The sequence below is a fragment of the Vicugna pacos genome, chromosome 15 (genome assembly GCF_048564905.1).
Source record: "Vicugna pacos chromosome 15, VicPac4, whole genome shotgun sequence".
Lineage (NCBI taxonomy): Eukaryota > Metazoa > Chordata > Mammalia > Artiodactyla > Camelidae > Vicugna > Vicugna pacos.
This window is the reverse complement of record NC_133001.1, coordinates 31,585,261-31,601,247: the sequence shown is the minus strand read 5'-3', so window position 1 is coordinate 31,601,247 and position 15,987 is coordinate 31,585,261. Positions and strand designations below refer to the sequence as shown.

Genomic DNA, 15,987 nt, shown 5'->3' with positions numbered 1-15,987 from the left:
ACTGGACCACGCACGTCCGTGGGTACAAATGCAGTCTTTGCACAGACTACTAGCACGCATATGGTTCGTGATCTGCTGCTGACCGCGTCTGATTGTAAGGGTCCTGGGAAGAGGGGCTTCAGGGACAAGGAAAATTAGAAATCAAAGACTTGGTAGAGAGGGTTTAAGAGGGCATCTCCGAAAACCTCATGATTTTTCCCCTGATCCCAGAGTTCCCGTTCCACGCGCGCTCGCAGGTGCCAGCCCCTCAGCGCCAGTCTCCCCCATCCTCCGCCCCCGAATCCGGTACTGGGCGAGAAGCCGCCTCCCGCAACCCGATCCGCGCGCCTTCCCTGCTCCCAGTTAGCCCCAAGGCCCCGGGTCCCAGGGAGGGCGCTCTGGGCTCTGGGATCACGCGGATCCCCAGCACCCTGGACCCAGCTGCTCGTGCCCTCTGGAGCCCGTTACCCTCTGGCCTCGCCCCTTCATCTTCTCCCCAACCCTGCCCAGCAGGCTCCGTTAGCCGCCTCTGGGTCCCGTTATCCGGCCGCCCCGGCCCCGTTATCCGCCCTTGCTGGGCCCAGAGGCCCCGCGCGTCCCGGGGCCGCTGCCGCCCCCTCCCTTTCTCCGCGGCCCGAGATCGGGGGCCGCGGGCTGGGCAGGGCCGGAGCCGCCTCTGCGCGGCTTCCCAGGCCCGGACGGCCGCGGGAGGAGGTCCCGCTGTCAGTCAGCGGGGAAGGCCGGGCCGGGCGGCCGGAGGGGGCGGCGCCGAGGACGGGCTCAGGCCGGGAGCTGGGAGGCGGAGGCGGAGGGGGCGGGGGCGGGGGCGGCTCCGGGCCTTATAAGCGGCGGGGGCAGGGCGGGAGGGAGGCAAGTGTCAGGCCGATGTGCCGCCCGCGAGGGGCCGGGGCCGGGGTCGGGGCCGCCGGGGCCATGCGCGCGGGCTGGGCAGGGGGCCGGCGGGTCTCAGAGCGGAGCCGCCTCGGAGCCTGAGCCTCTCGGGGCCGGGGCCGGGGAGCCGCGCGGGGCCGGCCGGCCGGGGGGAGGGGAGCGATGCGGCGCCGGCGGGCGGTGGTGGCCGCGGGTTTCTGCGCCTCGTTCCTGCTGGGCTCGGTCCTCAACGTGCTCTTCGCACCGGGCTCGGAGCCTCCGCGGCCCGGCCAGTCCCCCGGGCCCTCGGCAGCCCCGGGCCCGAGCCGTCGCGGGGGCCGCGGGGAGCTGGCCCGGCAGATCCGAGCGCGCTACGAGGAGGTGCAGCGCTATTCCCGCGGGGGCCCCGGGCCAGGGGCCGGCCGGCCGGAGCGGCGGCGCCTGATGGACCTGGCTCCGGGCGGCCCGGGCCTGCAGCGTCCCCGGCCCCCGCGGGCCCGGCCCCTGCCCGACGGCGCCCCGGGCTGGCCCCCGGCTCCCGGCCCGGGCTCCCCCGGCCCAGGCCCGCGCCTGGGCTGCGCCGCGCTCCGCAACGTGTCCGGAGCGCAGTACGTGGGCTCCGGCTACACCAAGGCCGTGTACCGGGTCCGCCTGCCCGGCGGCGCCGCGGTGGCGCTCAAGGCGGTGGACTTCAGCGGCCACGATCTGGGCAGCTGCGTGCGCGAGTTCGGGGCGCGGAGGGGCTGCTATCGGCTGGCGGCCCACAAGCTGCTCAAGGAGATGGTGCTGCTGGAGCGGCTGCGGCACCCCAACGTGCTGCAGGTACGAGGGTGGGGGTGCGGGGGTGAGGGTGCTGGCTGGACGTGCCCAGGCCCAATCACTCTGCCTGGAAAAAGAACCCTTGTTCTTACAGATAAAGAAGCAGAGCCCCAGTGACTGTGCCCAGGTTAAGCTGGGGGCAGGACCCCGACCTTGGCCGCTTCCCACTACACCACCCTGCCTCTCACTGCTGGGTGGCCGTCCCTTTACGGAGGGACTCCCGAGTTTCTCAGCTTTCACACTGTATCCCTTGAAGTCAAAGGCAAGGACAGAGGGTCCCCAAACTCGGGGTGGGCGTGGGAGCCCGTTGGGACTTAAGGACCCTGCTTCTGGCTGGAACTGGGCTGTTAAGCACAAGGGAAACGACACTGAATAGAGGTCATCCCTGACTCAGTATCCCAACCGCAGTGATAGGGTCCCCTTTCTTGATGGAATTGGAACCCCACTTCGCTCAACTTCCAGTGACTTATCTGGCTTTGAAGTTGGGGTGGGACAGCAGTGAGATTAGGAAGAGCAAGGAAGAGACCAGGCTTGATTCCCAAAGAATATTCCCACCCCCTACTCCCCACCCTACCCAGAAGCCACTGGAAGGACTGGAGGGGATTGAGTTGTAGGCCAGAAATTGCACAGCCCTACCCAGAAGAGGCCCTGGAGTCCTCCAGGCCTTAAAGTTGGCTTTCGAACCATTGCGGAAGCCTCAGGGTCCTAGCCTGGGGAACAGGCTGAGGCCCTGAGGGTCTGAATGTTATGTTATCTGAGCCAATGTGGCCAAGAGGCTGGAAGCTTGAGAAGGCTAGATACCCTGGTCCTACTAAATGGGACTCTGTTTCTCCTGTTCACTGAGGGGCGAGGGGAAAGATGAGACCCCCACCTTGTCCCCTCCAGGCCAGAACAGGAGAGTGGTCCTCTCACAGTCCCAGCACTGCCCTTCTTCCTCTCCCCTAGCTCTCCTCCGGCCTTGAGTCAGCCCTAGGATAGACACCCCGTTCCCTTTGCACATGTCTGAGCAGACTGAGGGGAATCCCTGACTGCTCTTGGCCTAGCGAATGTAAGGCGTGTGCAGGCTCCCCAGCTGAGGAACCTTGCCCACACCTTCCACCTCATAGCCCAAATCAGATTAACCTTTCTGCACCCAGCAAAAGTGACCAGAAACCCCGGAGGCCCTCCCTTCTTTTCTCAGGAGGGGGATGGACCACAGGTCTGGGTGGGTATTGCAGAATAAGAGAGAGAGGCCAGAGAGCTATTTATACTCCTGCTGGCTCCCAGTCTCCCCAGGCTACTCCAGCCCTGGTCAGACACTTGTTCACTGGGTCCTGGGCCTTGAAATGGTTGCAGAAGGTCAGGCAAAGCCAACAGTTGTGGGTGGTTATGCCTGGTTGCACAGCTGACACAGCGGAGCTTCAGGGAGTGAACGGCTGGTTACGTGGCCATTCTAACTGGGAGGGTCTTGTTCTCATTGCTTCCCAGGGGCTCCTGGGAACTTTTTGGAAACCCTGGGGTGTCAGCCAGATTCCAAGGGGGTGGAGAAGGTCTTGAGTGTCTTAGCAGGATATTAAGTGTTAGTTAATTGACTCAAGATCCTCCTCCCTTTTGACAGATTTGAGGTTTGACGTGCTTTGCTGTCCCTTAAGGAACTTCTCCCGCCCTCTCTTACCCCACCCAGACTTCCCGAAGAGCATCCAGTTAACCGCCTCTACACACATCACAGACTGGTCCTCCACTTTAATGTCAGGCCCCCAGCCCAGTACTGATGATGTCAAAGGAAAAGATTACAACTGAATCGTTTTCACCCATTCCTTTTCTAGACCAATACTGGGTCTGTCTGGGATTGGCTGTGTGACTCTTACAGGGTCGAAGACTGGGGTTCATTGCCCTGGGGCACAAGTGTTGTAAGGTGGGGAGGGTCCCAGGTCCTTTCTATCAGGGCAAAGGTGAAAAGCTACCATTATGGGGTAGTGGAGGTAACAATGTGAATTTAGGGACTGCTTTGGTGGTGAGGCTCCTACATTTATCCCCTGACCCCCACACTAGTATCTCTCTGGCTTCTTCAGCAGTGTCGCCTCTGCTGCTGGGAAGCCTGCGTGGGCTCTCCCTGCTCAGGAGGCGTCAGCTTGGGTGTGCAGAAAGCTAGAAATAATGTTTTATGAATACCTCATAATCATTTAAAATTTCAAAATTGTTCAACTGTTTGCTGAATCAGGGAGGAGCCAGAGAATGTTTCCCACTCCCCCAGGCTGCCCTAAGCCCCCTCCCCTCCTCTGGCAGCCCTCCAGTTAATGCTGTGGGTTCAAATGGAAAAGGCCTAGGATAGCATGTCCCACTGGGCACTTCCGAGCACCTGCTCCAGTCTCCGGGGACTGCCTGGGTGAGCTCTCTCTATCCATCTTCTGTGACCCCTCCCCAGCCCACCTCTGACAGACAGACACACACACACAGAGTCCCTCACGTGATAGATGCCTCTATAGCCCAGGGTCAAAGGGTACAGGGGTCTTCCCTCCCCTGCACCTCTGTCATCCCCCAGGGCCTCAGGCCTCAGATGGGGCCCCAGGCCTCTTCCCAAATTCTGGCCCTGCTAGAGTATATTTCTTCTCCCAAATGAACAAAAGATGCAACTGAAATGCTCAGCCTAACGCTTCCTTCTGGTGGTGGGGGGGGGGTTAATGGTGTCTTTTTATTTTTTCCTGAGGGGTGTTGATTAATACCTCGTTAACAGCGCATTTAACGACCTCCGGGTGTTTAATAACCTTCAGAAGTTTCCCACAAAGGCTCAAACTCTGGGCAAGAAAATGAGAACCAGGCCCCAGCACTGCTCCCCTTACTTCCCCCTACCTCTGCCCCACTGGGGTCTGGGGCCTCCCTAGGCTGATGCAGGTCAGGGAGGGGAGGGTGGAGAGACAGGGAAGAAGAGGGCACCCGGGGCTCTCCCCTGATCCCCCAAGTCTCAGCCCTAGTGATCTGATGGCAGACACTGAGACATGCCTTCCCTCCTGCCTGCTGGTCTGAGGCGGTGGGCTCCAGGGAGAGGGAGCTGAAAGGGCGCTCCTGAGATGCAAGGGAGCATGTCAGGGCCTGGAGTGGTGCTGGGAAGGGTGTGAAGGGTGACAGTATACAGGGACATCTAGCTCAGGGGCTTGGCCCCCTCGCTGCCCCACCCCACCCCCACCCCACCCTGGGCAGCTCTCTCCTCTCCCTACTCTGGCCTGGACAACTCAGCCTTTGTGTTCCTACCCCACAGGGTGCTGGTTGTTTTCAGCACCGGCTGATCCCTAGCTGGTGTGCAGTGTTGTGGGAGAGGCTGGGAGAAGCAGGGCTCTCTGTGGATGCTGGTTTAGGTGTTAGTGACAAAGTCAGGCTGTGCTTCCCAGAAGCCCCTGACCAGCTGAGCTGTACCAAGCCCCTCCCCCAGATCATGTGGCGTGGGCAGGCCTTGTGAGCGTGCCCTCAAAGGGCCAGTCTTCCCCAGGAACCATCTCTTACCACTACCCGATGTGAGTGACCCCCCGCCCTGCCCAACAACTATGCAAAGAACACTAGAGGATCTGCCCCTTAGACACTTTGTCTTATCAACACTTGTTACCAATTCCAAGGGAGATTGCTTCTCCTTGAGAAAGCCCACAGCAGAGAAAAAATGAAGGTGCCAGAAAGTGGATATGATGAAGAAAGGACAAGGGTTAGAGCAGGGGAGGAGTTATAATAACCACCCACTGGTGTGTCGATTAGCAAATGGTACTCTTGGAAAGAACCAGGCTGTGGAATCAGAGTGACATATATTTGAATCCTAGCTACTGCATTTCTTAGCTGTGTGACCCTGTGCAAGTAACTTAACCTCTCTGAGTTAGTTTCCTCATGTGCGAGTTAGAGATAATAATAGTACCTACCATGCTCTATTAAGGTTATTCTAAGGATTGAGTTATACATACAAAACATTTAGCACAGTGCCTGGCACATGGTTAACACACAGTAGCCAGATCTGCCCATTTACCTGAATGGCAGAGGTAAGGGGCTGATGGAGTCAGTAGGGACTCAGGCTTCTGGGACACAGGACAGGCTTCCTGGGCAGTGTTGCTATTCTATTCTGGCCTGAGCTGAAGCAAAGACCTAGGGATGAGGCGGAAGAGGCATTTGACAGCCCAGCCCTTCCCTGTCCCCACCCCCACCCTGTGACCTCATGACCTGCCTGGGCCTCTTCCAGCTCTATGGCTACTGCTACCAGGACAGCGAGGACATCCCGGACACTCTGACCACCATCACGGAGCTGGGCGCCCCGGTGGAAATGATCCAGCTGCTGCAGACTTCCTGGGAGGATCGATTCCGAGTGAGCAGGGAGGAGGGCCGGGCTCTGGGCTATTTGCTGGGATGGTTCTCCCTTAGAAGGCCAGCCCTCCAGAGCAGCTCTGACTCCTCCTCAGTCGAGGGAGAGGGAGGGAAGGATGGAGCAAAGCTGACTCGGCCATCAGCCAAAGGGTTCAAAAAAGAAACAAGACAGAAGATCCTGAGGGTTTTGTGCTCCTGCTCCAAACACACACACACACCCCCTCACCCTGGCTGCAGGAGGGTCAGCGTCCTAGGACTAGAAAAGATCTTAAGTTCATCTTGATCCTCCCTCTACTTCCATACACTGGACAGAAGCTACACTAAAGATACACCTTCAGGGAGGAGATTCATCGTCCCTAGACTTCCCTGCTGCCCATTCCCTACGTCCTCCATGTTACCAGCAGGGTCAGGCCAGCCAAGGGGTAACAGAAAGTCACTGACTTGCTCAGTAAGGCCCCAAGCCTCGGTCCTTAGTGAACACTAGAGCCTTTAAGAGGAAGGCAACCCCTCGCCCCATCCCAGCTAAGTCCCAAGCCCCAAAAGAGGGAGTCCTGGAGCCCCCAGGCCCCCTCCCAGGAGAGAAGCAATGAGCAGCCCGGTGTCTGCCCCTCAGATCTGCCTGAGCCTGGGCCGCCTTCTCCACCACCTGGCCCACTCCCCGCTGGGCTCCGTCACTCTGCTGGACTTCCGCCCCCGACAGTTTGTGCTGGTGGATGGGGAGCTGAAGGTGACAGATCTGGATGACGCCCGCGTGGAGGAGACGCCGTGTTCAGGCAGCGCCGACTGCATACTCGAGTTCCCAGCCAGGAACTTCACCCTGCCCTGCTCAGCCCAGGGCTGGTGCGAGGCCATGAACGAGAAACGCAACCTCTACAACGCCTACAGGTGCCCTCCACCCCCACTCAGGAAGGCCAGTGATGGAGCGCGGGCCCCAGGGGCACCAGCAGGGAGACAGCCAGTGTGGGGTTCAGGGCAACAGCCAGGGCGGGGAGACTTGGCCGTGACCACTGGAGCAGCAGGGGCGGGGAAAGGCTTCCACCCAGTCAGGAAGGGAACATTCAGGCTCCCGAAGCTAAAAATAGTCAGCTCCAAGGAGAATCTGGGTTGGAGGGTGGCAGCTGGAGGCTTCTTAAAATAGTGTCAGACTCAGAGCCCAGGGCTGGTGGGATGGGCACTGCCCCTTCCTCCCCTAGCCCTTCACCCCTGGAAGCTCCTCATAGGACCAAGCCATGGGTCTGCTCTGACACTGGTCAACGGGGCGATAATGTGGGGCTTAGGGGGTGGGGAAGTCCTGGGGACAGTTGGGGAAAACAGACCTCAGATTTCGGTTTGGTATGATATTACCCGTGGCCCTAGCATGTGCCCAGACCTCTATCCTGAGTCTGAATAGACGCCGTGGCACGCTCTGGGGGTATAGATGCCTAGTTGGTTGGCCTGAGGGGTCAGGCTTCCTGGCCAGATTGGGGTTCTGTCCCAAGTTGGGGTAGAGAAGGGTGTGTCCCCAAAGGCAGGATCACTGAGTCCCTGACTTCTCTCTGCCCTAGGTTTTTCTTCACATACCTCCTGCCCCACAGTGCCCCACCCTCACTACGGCCTCTGCTGGACAGCATTGTCAACGCCACAGGTGAGCTCTCCAGGGCCCACCTGCTTCCCATCACCCTGCTCCTACCCCAGCAGGCATGGTAACAAGAATGACCCAGGACAGCTCATGCTCCAGAAACCATCATTTCCCAAAGTGACATTCTGTGGCAGCCCTTCTCCCTGATCCTCTGGACATCAGGACCCAGGCTCCAAGGGGAGAGGGAGAAAGGCAGCTGGCAGCCCACCTCAGGGAGAAGTCGGAGCCCAGATACCCTCTCATAGCCACACTGCACTCTGCAGGAGAGCTCACCTGGGGTGTGGACGAGACCCTGGCCCAGCTGGAGAAGGTGCTGCACCTGTACCGGAGCGGGCAGTATCTGCAGAACTCCACGGCGGGCAGCAGAGCGGGTGCGTGGCCTCGGCAGGGATCTAGGGGCTGGGGAGGTGGGGAGCAGATGCAAGGGTGAGTGACCTCCCAAAGAGGGCCCAGTGGCTCATCCTCCCTTTCAGCCTCACTTGGGGTGATGGAGAGACCGCTGAGCACTTAGCCTTCACTTAGAGGTCTTATCTCTGGCTGAGTGAGAACAATTATAATTGGGCCTTGAACTGAGGGGTGGGGACCAACACCCCTTCCTAGAGTGGCTGCAAACCCCACGATATACTGACTATGTAACTTTGAGCAAGTTCTTACACCTTGAACCTCACTTTCCTCATCTGTGAGTTGGGTTCAGTATTACCTGCCTCACAAAAGTCTCATGGGGAGTAAATGCCAAGTGAAATGTGTGAAAGCAATTAGCCCATTTCCTGTTACACAGCTGGAGCACAATGTATGTTTGCTTCTCTTTCCTTCCTCGCCCTTCTGGGGCTAGGAGGGCAGCTGGAGGTGGAGAAGGTCTCCACACTGAAACCAGTTAAGGAGCCCCAGAGCAGGGAGAGGATCCTAGCCACGGGGCTGTGGTCCCTGCGCTGAGGCCCTGGGGTTTAGCGTGGTTGGTAGGGGGCGAGGGATGGGCAGCGTCCGTATTCAAGGAGCTCCGGCCAGTCTGAGGGGTGGGGGAGCCCTCGTTAGCCCTGTAAATAAAGTTTAACGAGGTGAACAATGGCTGGCTCTGTCCCTGAGGACGCCGTTTATGGGGCAATAAATCACAGCCAACCCTGGACTTTGGTCTAGCCCCTGGTAGAAGGAGGAGGCAGGAGGGCGGGGTGGCCAGAGGCCCAGGGCTTCTGCATTATCAGCCCCGAGCTGGGGCTCCCCAGGCAGCGGGAAGGACTCAGGGAACAGGAGGCCTGAGCTAAACAGCTTCCGGACTGAGGAGATTCCAGAGCCTCTGGGGGCTCTTTCTGTGTAATGGGGAGATCTCAGATTCTTCCTCCAGCCTCCGCCCCTAACACTGAAGTTGTGGATTCCCACATGGTAATTTTTTTTGTGTGTTTTACATTTATTTGCATGCCTCTGAACTTCAGAAACTCCTGACTGCCTGCCCCTACGAGCTTGCCTAACCTCTCTCCCCAGGGCCAGGAGGAAATGGGACCAAAGGGCAGCTCTAAACTCTTGCTACTCAAAGCGTGGTCCACAGACTGGCAGCACTGGGAAGTTGGCTGCAAATGCCAGTTCCCAGGCCCCGCCACAGATCTTCTGAATCAGAATCTGCATTTTACCCAGATTCTCTGGAGATTCACACGCACATTGAAGTTTGAGCAACCTGGCTTTGAATGTCTAGAATGTCTTGAGCTCAGCAACCAGCCTGGACAGTCTGTAGCTCACGTGTGCATTTATCCCATGCGTGTGCCCACCATCATGTGCAGCCTGAACCAGCTGCATGCCCTTAGATTTGGGAGATGTGCGTCTCCCAAAAACTAAACCTGAGCTTTGCCTTTCCTGAGTGGTTATCCCGGTTCCACAACGGTAGCTGCCTTCCTCTCCATGCTGGGGGCACTGGGCTAGATTTCAGCTTTCACCTAAGAAATGAGTCTCACAGCCCCTTCGAGAAAGCGGCCCCAGCCGTCTCCCCTGGGGACACAGAGTTCTCATTTGAGTTCCGTCCCCAACCCACAGAGTACCAGCGCCTCCCAGACAGTACCGTCCCCCAGGAAGACTACCGCTGCTGGCCATCCTACCACCACGGAAGCTGCCTCCTGTCAGTGTTCAACCTGGCTGAGGCTGTGGACATTTGTGAGAGCCATGCCCAGTGCCGGGCTTTCGTAGTCACCAATCAGACCACCTGGACAGGTGAGCCAGTGGGAAAGGACATCCTGAGGGCGGTGACCTGACCTCCTGGAAGAGATTAACAGGTAGTGGTCCCCCATCAGAAACCAGAAATGATGAGAAGACAAGGAAGCTGAGATGATGAGAGACAAGCATCCTTAAGGCAGTTGTGTTAGGGAGAGTGGCCCCGCCTCCGGGGAGAGAAACATCCAGTCCAGTTACCTCTCATCTCTGTCCCCAGGCCGGCAACTGGTCTTTTTCAAGACAGGATGGAGCCACGTGGTCCCTGATCCCAGCAAGACCACATACGTGAGGGCCTCTGGCTGACCTGTCTGTGGGCTCAGCTGACCATCCCTGCCAGCTGGGCTTGCCTGTGACTTGCACTAGCAGCACTGCATGTCACCTGGGCACCACTGCAGACAAGGCTGACATCCCAGACAGACCGAGGTGACCAGGACAACGTGCAATACTGCCAAATGTTAAAATGTGAGTTTACCAGTCTAGGTCTAGGACTGCTGGCCTCAGGGCCAGGAATCATGGGGGGCTGACTGCCCCTCCCACCCTCTGGGCTGCCAGCAAGGCTCAGGCTGGTCTCCCCACTGGGGGCTCTGCCCCTCACTGGGACGGTTCTATGGGCAGCCCCATCACTGTGTTCATAGTGTGAGAATGTAGCCAGAGCCCCTGCTGCTGGTGCTGCTGCATGTGCCATGGCCCGGCGGGGGCCGCGTGGGGACAATCGGTCATGAAGCGCTCTCTCAGCCAAGCTCGCAGTGGGAGATTGGAGGGATGCTATAGGTTGTGGGCGATTCTGTACGTGGGTGGCCACCTCTGGGCACCCGACAGGGAGCACTCATGGGCCCGCCCAGGGACCGGGGCAGAGAGCACACAAGGTATGAGCCAAGTCGTGGGGTCAAGGAGCAGGTAGCAGTTTGAGCCAGGACCTGGAGTGGGGGTGGGGCCTTTCTGCCTCATTTGCTTTCAGTGAAAGCCGCAAAGCAGCCAAAACCAGCCTCTCCCCCTTCCTGGAGTTTGTATATCCAGAAGCTTTTGTACTTCTTACTCATTAAAATGTTTATTTTTGTAAAAAAAAAAAAAGTCAATTAATAAAACGACATTTCACAGCAAGGACTCTTCCCAAGCCACAGTTTCTTGGGCTTACTCATCCTCAGTTATGTCTTTGATGTATGTTTGTCGGGGTTGGGACAATGTGTCATGGAGGATGTCCTTGGAGGAGTGAAAGGTCCATGGCAAACACTGAAGTCAGCAAAACGTGTTCTCAGGCCCAGCTCCCATGGAGCCCCTCTCCCTCCTTGGCCCTCCGCATCCATGTCCTGACCAGAGACACGAGGTTAAAATTTGAACACACACTGGCTTCTTACATACCAAGCCTTTACCCAAAGGATTCATGTCCTGATGGTGGGATGGCAGCCACGCCAGGGGACCTGAGCAGCCTCCAGTTGGGTCGGCTTTGCCTCCGTGCAGGGAGGCACCCGGCCATCCTCGCCACTGCCCACAAGGTAAGGCGCACTTTTCTTTTTCAGACCCTTTCTCTGAGCAGGAAATAAATATATGGAAAGTGGAGAGAAAGGAAAGCCATCGGAAAGCCCAGTCCCCTCTTCCTGGTTTTTAGAGGGAGAATCTAGCAGGGGAAGACCCAAGTGTATGGAAGCGAGAGCAAAAGAGTTCCAGATCACACTGAGGCCAAAGAGAGCCCCAGCGTGGATGCAAGTCTTCTAACCTGAAATCCCACATCGTCTCTCCTACACAACATTCTAAAATATTCTCAAAGTCCACAAACCTTTGAGGGCTTTAAAAAAGAGTAACCAAACTTCAACTCAGGACTCGATTTCTTCTCAGCAGGTGTGGGGGGGGCGTAATTCTAAGTGATTGAGGAGCCAGTGTTAGCTCCGGAGTCCACATCACAGATGCTGCTTGGACCCTCAGGGTTGCTCCCCACCACCACCATGCCCAGCACACACACCCCACATCTTGCCTCTGCCAACCTGGGCTTGGTGACTGTGGTGGGTGGAGAGGGTCAGAGTTTCCACAGAATCTCACACCATGATTCAGCCAAGCCGGGTCCTGCCCGTGCTCACCACCATCCATCCCCACTCCTCCCAGGAGGACCTCAGCTTCCATTAGCCTCCAGACCCTTTTCCTCAGCTGAGTCTGTGCGCTACCACACCTGTAGCCTGTCCCGTGTCATCCAGCGTTAGCGCTTACACTGCCCTCTGTTGGCCTCCAACTTCAAGCCAGTCTGTGGCGCCCGAGGGCAGGAGAACCACAGCACCACGCTGGGCCCAGTGAGGTGCCACGGGGCGGGGGTAGGAAGGCCAGTGGGGCCTGTGCCATCCGGAGGGAAACTAAGACCCTGGTTCCAGTCAGCAGAGGCCCACAGGGCTCGGGAGCTGCGAGCCTCAGTGAGGAAAGAGGAGACTAAAGGCAAACCAACCACTGCCTTCCTTCTGGGCTTCTAGAAGTTTCCAGATGAGGGGCTCACTGGCCAGTGGAGAGGGGCAGACTCTGGCCTTGGTGAGGTATGATTATCATTGCAGTTATACAGGCCTGAAACCTGAAGCCCAGGTCACAGTTGCTAAGGGATTTAGTGAGCGTTCACCCAGCCCTAACTTCCACGCCTGTGCAGGAGGGGAGGAATCTAAGTTAGAGTCAGGGAGCCCTTACTCAGTTTGCATGTGTGCCAAACTAAAACGGAGTTCCAAAGTGCACGAAACCTTTTTAGAGAGACTCACATGCAGGTGGCCAAAGGGATGCTGGATCGCTTCTTTCTCAGGGAGTGAGCCTTGCCTCCGAACCTGTACGTGGAGGGCAAAAATGGTGAGACTCAGTCCTGCAGAGTAAAGAGAAGGGCATTTGCAGCTGGGGATGGAGAGGTGGTTGAGTGCCCTGAAATGAAGGGGGTAGCGAATGAAAGCCAGAGGCGAAATCATCCCTTCCCCTAGATGGCCTATTACATGCAGCCACCTGTCTCCCTGGAAAACGTTCAGTTCCTGGGAACATCTTGTCCCCTTCCTGCAGAAGCTGGGCCCACCCCTGCCCACCCCAAAGTCTATGTTCCTTCCACTCCACTGCATAGCCAGTGATACCCAGGTCTAGTGCCCGGAAGAAATGTGTTCACCCAACTGAAGCCTCAAGTTCAGAGGAGGGAGGCAATGGGTCCTTTCCAGGCCCATGTTGTCACTCCTCCCCGATGAGGTTCTGTTGGAATTCTGGCCGGTCTTGCTTTTTGCTCACTGTGTGATCTGGGCTGACAACTCCCTGAGCCTCCACCCTCTCATCTGCAAATTTCACACTTATGATACCTGCTTCACAGGACTGTTATGGGAATTGAAAGAAGTTATGGACATAAACATCTTAGCCAGTGTCAGCAAACAGCAAGTGCTCAGGAAACACTGTCTGATACTGTCATCATTATTATAAGTAAGCAGAGTCCTCAGTGTTCAGACATGGCCGGGCCTACAAGAGTACCCAGGTCAGCTGGGGAGGACCCAGGGCCAGCCAGAACGTCCCCCGCACACTCCACCTCCAGCACCCCCACCAGGGACACTGCTGTCGCCTGGAGGAGGTGGACCCCGGCTCTCCGGGTCAGTGCCCTGGGAGTTGAGTGTGTGGCAGACAGAAGGAGGAAGAGGATTAACATGAAACCAGAAAATGGGATTAGGAGGCTTCAGGCTAATGTGCCCACCCACCCCCATCCATGACAGCAGCTTCTTACTTTCACTCTGTGGCTTCCGGAGCCCAGAGCCCGCAAGGCTTGGTTGTCCCCTGCTCCTGGTGGCAGAGCCAGAAAGGGACTAGGTGGACTTAGAGCGTGAGGAGACTCAGTCTGCTAGGAAGAGGGGCCTTCCTGTGCACTGTCTTACCTAATCCTCACTGCTACTCTGTGAGACAGGTGATGGCCCAGAGAGCTGAACCGCTGGGAATCAGGCCTAGGCGACTGTTCCTGCAAGACTGTGATCCCTCCTCTCTGCCCACCGTTCTCGCCCAGGAGCACAGTGCCCCACCGCAACCCGAAAGATCAATGATCTGCTCGGACCTGCCTCTCCCTTGGCAAGGATTCCAAGACCCGCACTCTACCTTTGATGGGAAACCCAAAGAGCAATTTAAGGAGACCAGGTCCGCCTCTCTGGCATCATCCCATAAGGGTGAGGTTGTCCCCTAGGAGCCAGACCTTTTTTAAGCACTCCTTTGAGGTCTGTCATGCATCTCATCTCCCGAGTTCACTTCTCTGTGAACCCAAGCCCATGCTATCCGCCCCCCAGGGTGGAGAAAGTGCTACATTAGTCCCAACTATGTGAAGGAGATGGACCACGATATTTTTTTAAATTACCTCTCAAGCTCTAGAGGATCCTTGATGACCGTGTAGGGGGAAGTTCATCTTCCACCCCATTCCAGAAAGCAGATCAAGGTCCCTATCAGCCTTTTTGAGGACAGTGATCCCTTGTCCTCCCGCCGCATCCCACCCAGCCCCCCACATCTCAGCTGCCCTCCACTGGCCTCGTTCCAGCTCCAAGAGGTCTCTCTTGAGGTGCAGTGACAAGACCTCCCCACTGTAGCATTCAGGTTCCCAACAGGAAACGGAAACCACAGTGAACACTGGATATATTTACAAATGTGTGGTACAGGGGGGCCCGCGGGCCAGCGCTATAACCTGGGACAGGAAACAGTAAAGCTGTTACCATCTCTCCCCAAGGGATGGGAGTGGGATCTACTACTAGAACCTGGAAGCAGAACCCAGGATGGGTCAAGGCACCAAAGGACATAGTCAGCCAGGAAGACCTCACAAGGAGGGAGCCAGTCTCCCCTCACTTTCCGTCCTCCCCTCCCCCACCATCTCCTGCCGAGCTCTCCATCAGCCAAACCCACCTTGAAGCCAGACGGAGCTTGATGTGAAGTCTATAAACGTCAGGGTGAAGAAGACAGCAGGGTGAAGAAGAGGAGAGAGCTGGTCAGGAGAGGCCAGAGGGATATACCCTGCACTCCATCCCACTTCATGTTTGAGCTTCCAGTTGACTTGACAGGAGTGAAAGGGAAGGCTTTCCTTTTTGGCTCCCAGTTCCATTCTTAGAAATCCAACCATTTGTTGCTCTGTTTGAATGAAGGAACACATCGGGCCCAAACCATCAGGGGGTCCTCTACAGCGTCCATTCTCATCAAGGGCACCACCATCCCCAAGGAGATAAAACTCTTGGGAGATGAAAAAAATCCTGGATATCACAGTGGTTTGCAGGCCTCCGCAGGGCCACAGTACATAAACAGACATGCAGTATAACTGTGCTGTTAAAATGCAATGGGAGGGGTAGCATTTAGGGAAAGAGTATCCACCAGAGTACTGGGCAGGGTGTGCAATGATGAAAAACAGGTTTAGAGGCACTGGATTAGGGTAATCCAAAAACCCTTTCTTGGGCTGTCACTGAAAGCTGTGAATCTGTCACCCTCAAAAGTATAGTTTACGTTATTTTCTCTAAACTGATAAATACGTTTATGTGTGCTCACTGTGCAGTTCATGATAAAAACAAAGTGCAGTTTGAATTACTTTTCACTTAACGTTTTATTCAACCTACGCTGGCCCACAACGGACATCTTGGACCACGTGAAGCCTCCTGCATCTCCCTGCAGCTTACAGGCTTTGGTCCACGGCAAGCCGGGGAATTTCAATGTATACTTACTCTTCTCCCCACTGATCAAGCCACAGGATATTTCTGGAGTGCTAGTCACTGTCATGAATATTAAAATATCAGACATACCTGCTGCCTTTTAGGAGCTCACAATGTCACTAGAGATGTCACAAAGATGGACAAATTCAACAAGGCAATATATGAGCTGTGACTATAGAGCAATGAGGCCAACTTCCACATGTGGCTTGCAAGACAAAGAGCCTGATGGTCAAATCTCAAATTATCATGAAGGACCAGTTCACCCAGGTCTCCAGGAACAGCAATTCCCCACCACGAGCCCCACCATTAACACCTTTCCATTCATCCAGAGGAAGACTTGTCTATCCTTTCTCTGTATTTCTTATCTGTAAGTCAGTTCCCTTTTGTCACCAGACATTCACCCCCAACCCCCCATTCCCATGGCAACTCAATGGGCTTGGGTATGGAACCTGTCAGAGGCTTCTTGGAAGTGTAAATAGAGTGTGTCTACTGTTTCGCCCTTATCCATACACTTATTTGGCCCTTCAAAGAGCTCTAGTAGAT

General features: G+C 56.6%; 1 protein-coding gene and 1 long non-coding RNA gene across 2 annotated transcripts; one reads left to right on the top strand and one right to left on the bottom strand.

The window, feature by feature from the left end:
• The first annotated feature begins 847 nt into the window (after nucleotides 1-847).
• Nucleotides 848-10,907, top strand: PKDCC (protein kinase domain containing, cytoplasmic). Its single transcript, XM_006211462.4, has 7 exons — nucleotides 848-1,671; nucleotides 5,861-5,983; nucleotides 6,596-6,867; nucleotides 7,527-7,606; nucleotides 7,864-7,971; nucleotides 9,620-9,793; nucleotides 10,011-10,907. Exons 1-7 carry the CDS (start codon nucleotides 1,033-1,035, stop codon nucleotides 10,094-10,096), a joined length of 1,482 nt encoding a protein of 493 aa, XP_006211524.2. The 5' UTR covers nucleotides 848-1,032; the 3' UTR covers nucleotides 10,097-10,907.
• A 47-nt stretch (nucleotides 10,908-10,954) lies between these two features.
• On the bottom strand, nucleotides 10,955-14,836 carry LOC140685728 (uncharacterized). The gene is made up of 3 exons (XR_012059088.1): nucleotides 14,654-14,836; nucleotides 12,520-12,582; nucleotides 10,955-11,100 (listed from the first exon to the last, which is right to left on the bottom strand). It is a non-coding gene; the product is annotated as an uncharacterized lncRNA (long non-coding RNA).
• Between the last annotated feature and the right edge of the window lie 1,151 nt (nucleotides 14,837-15,987).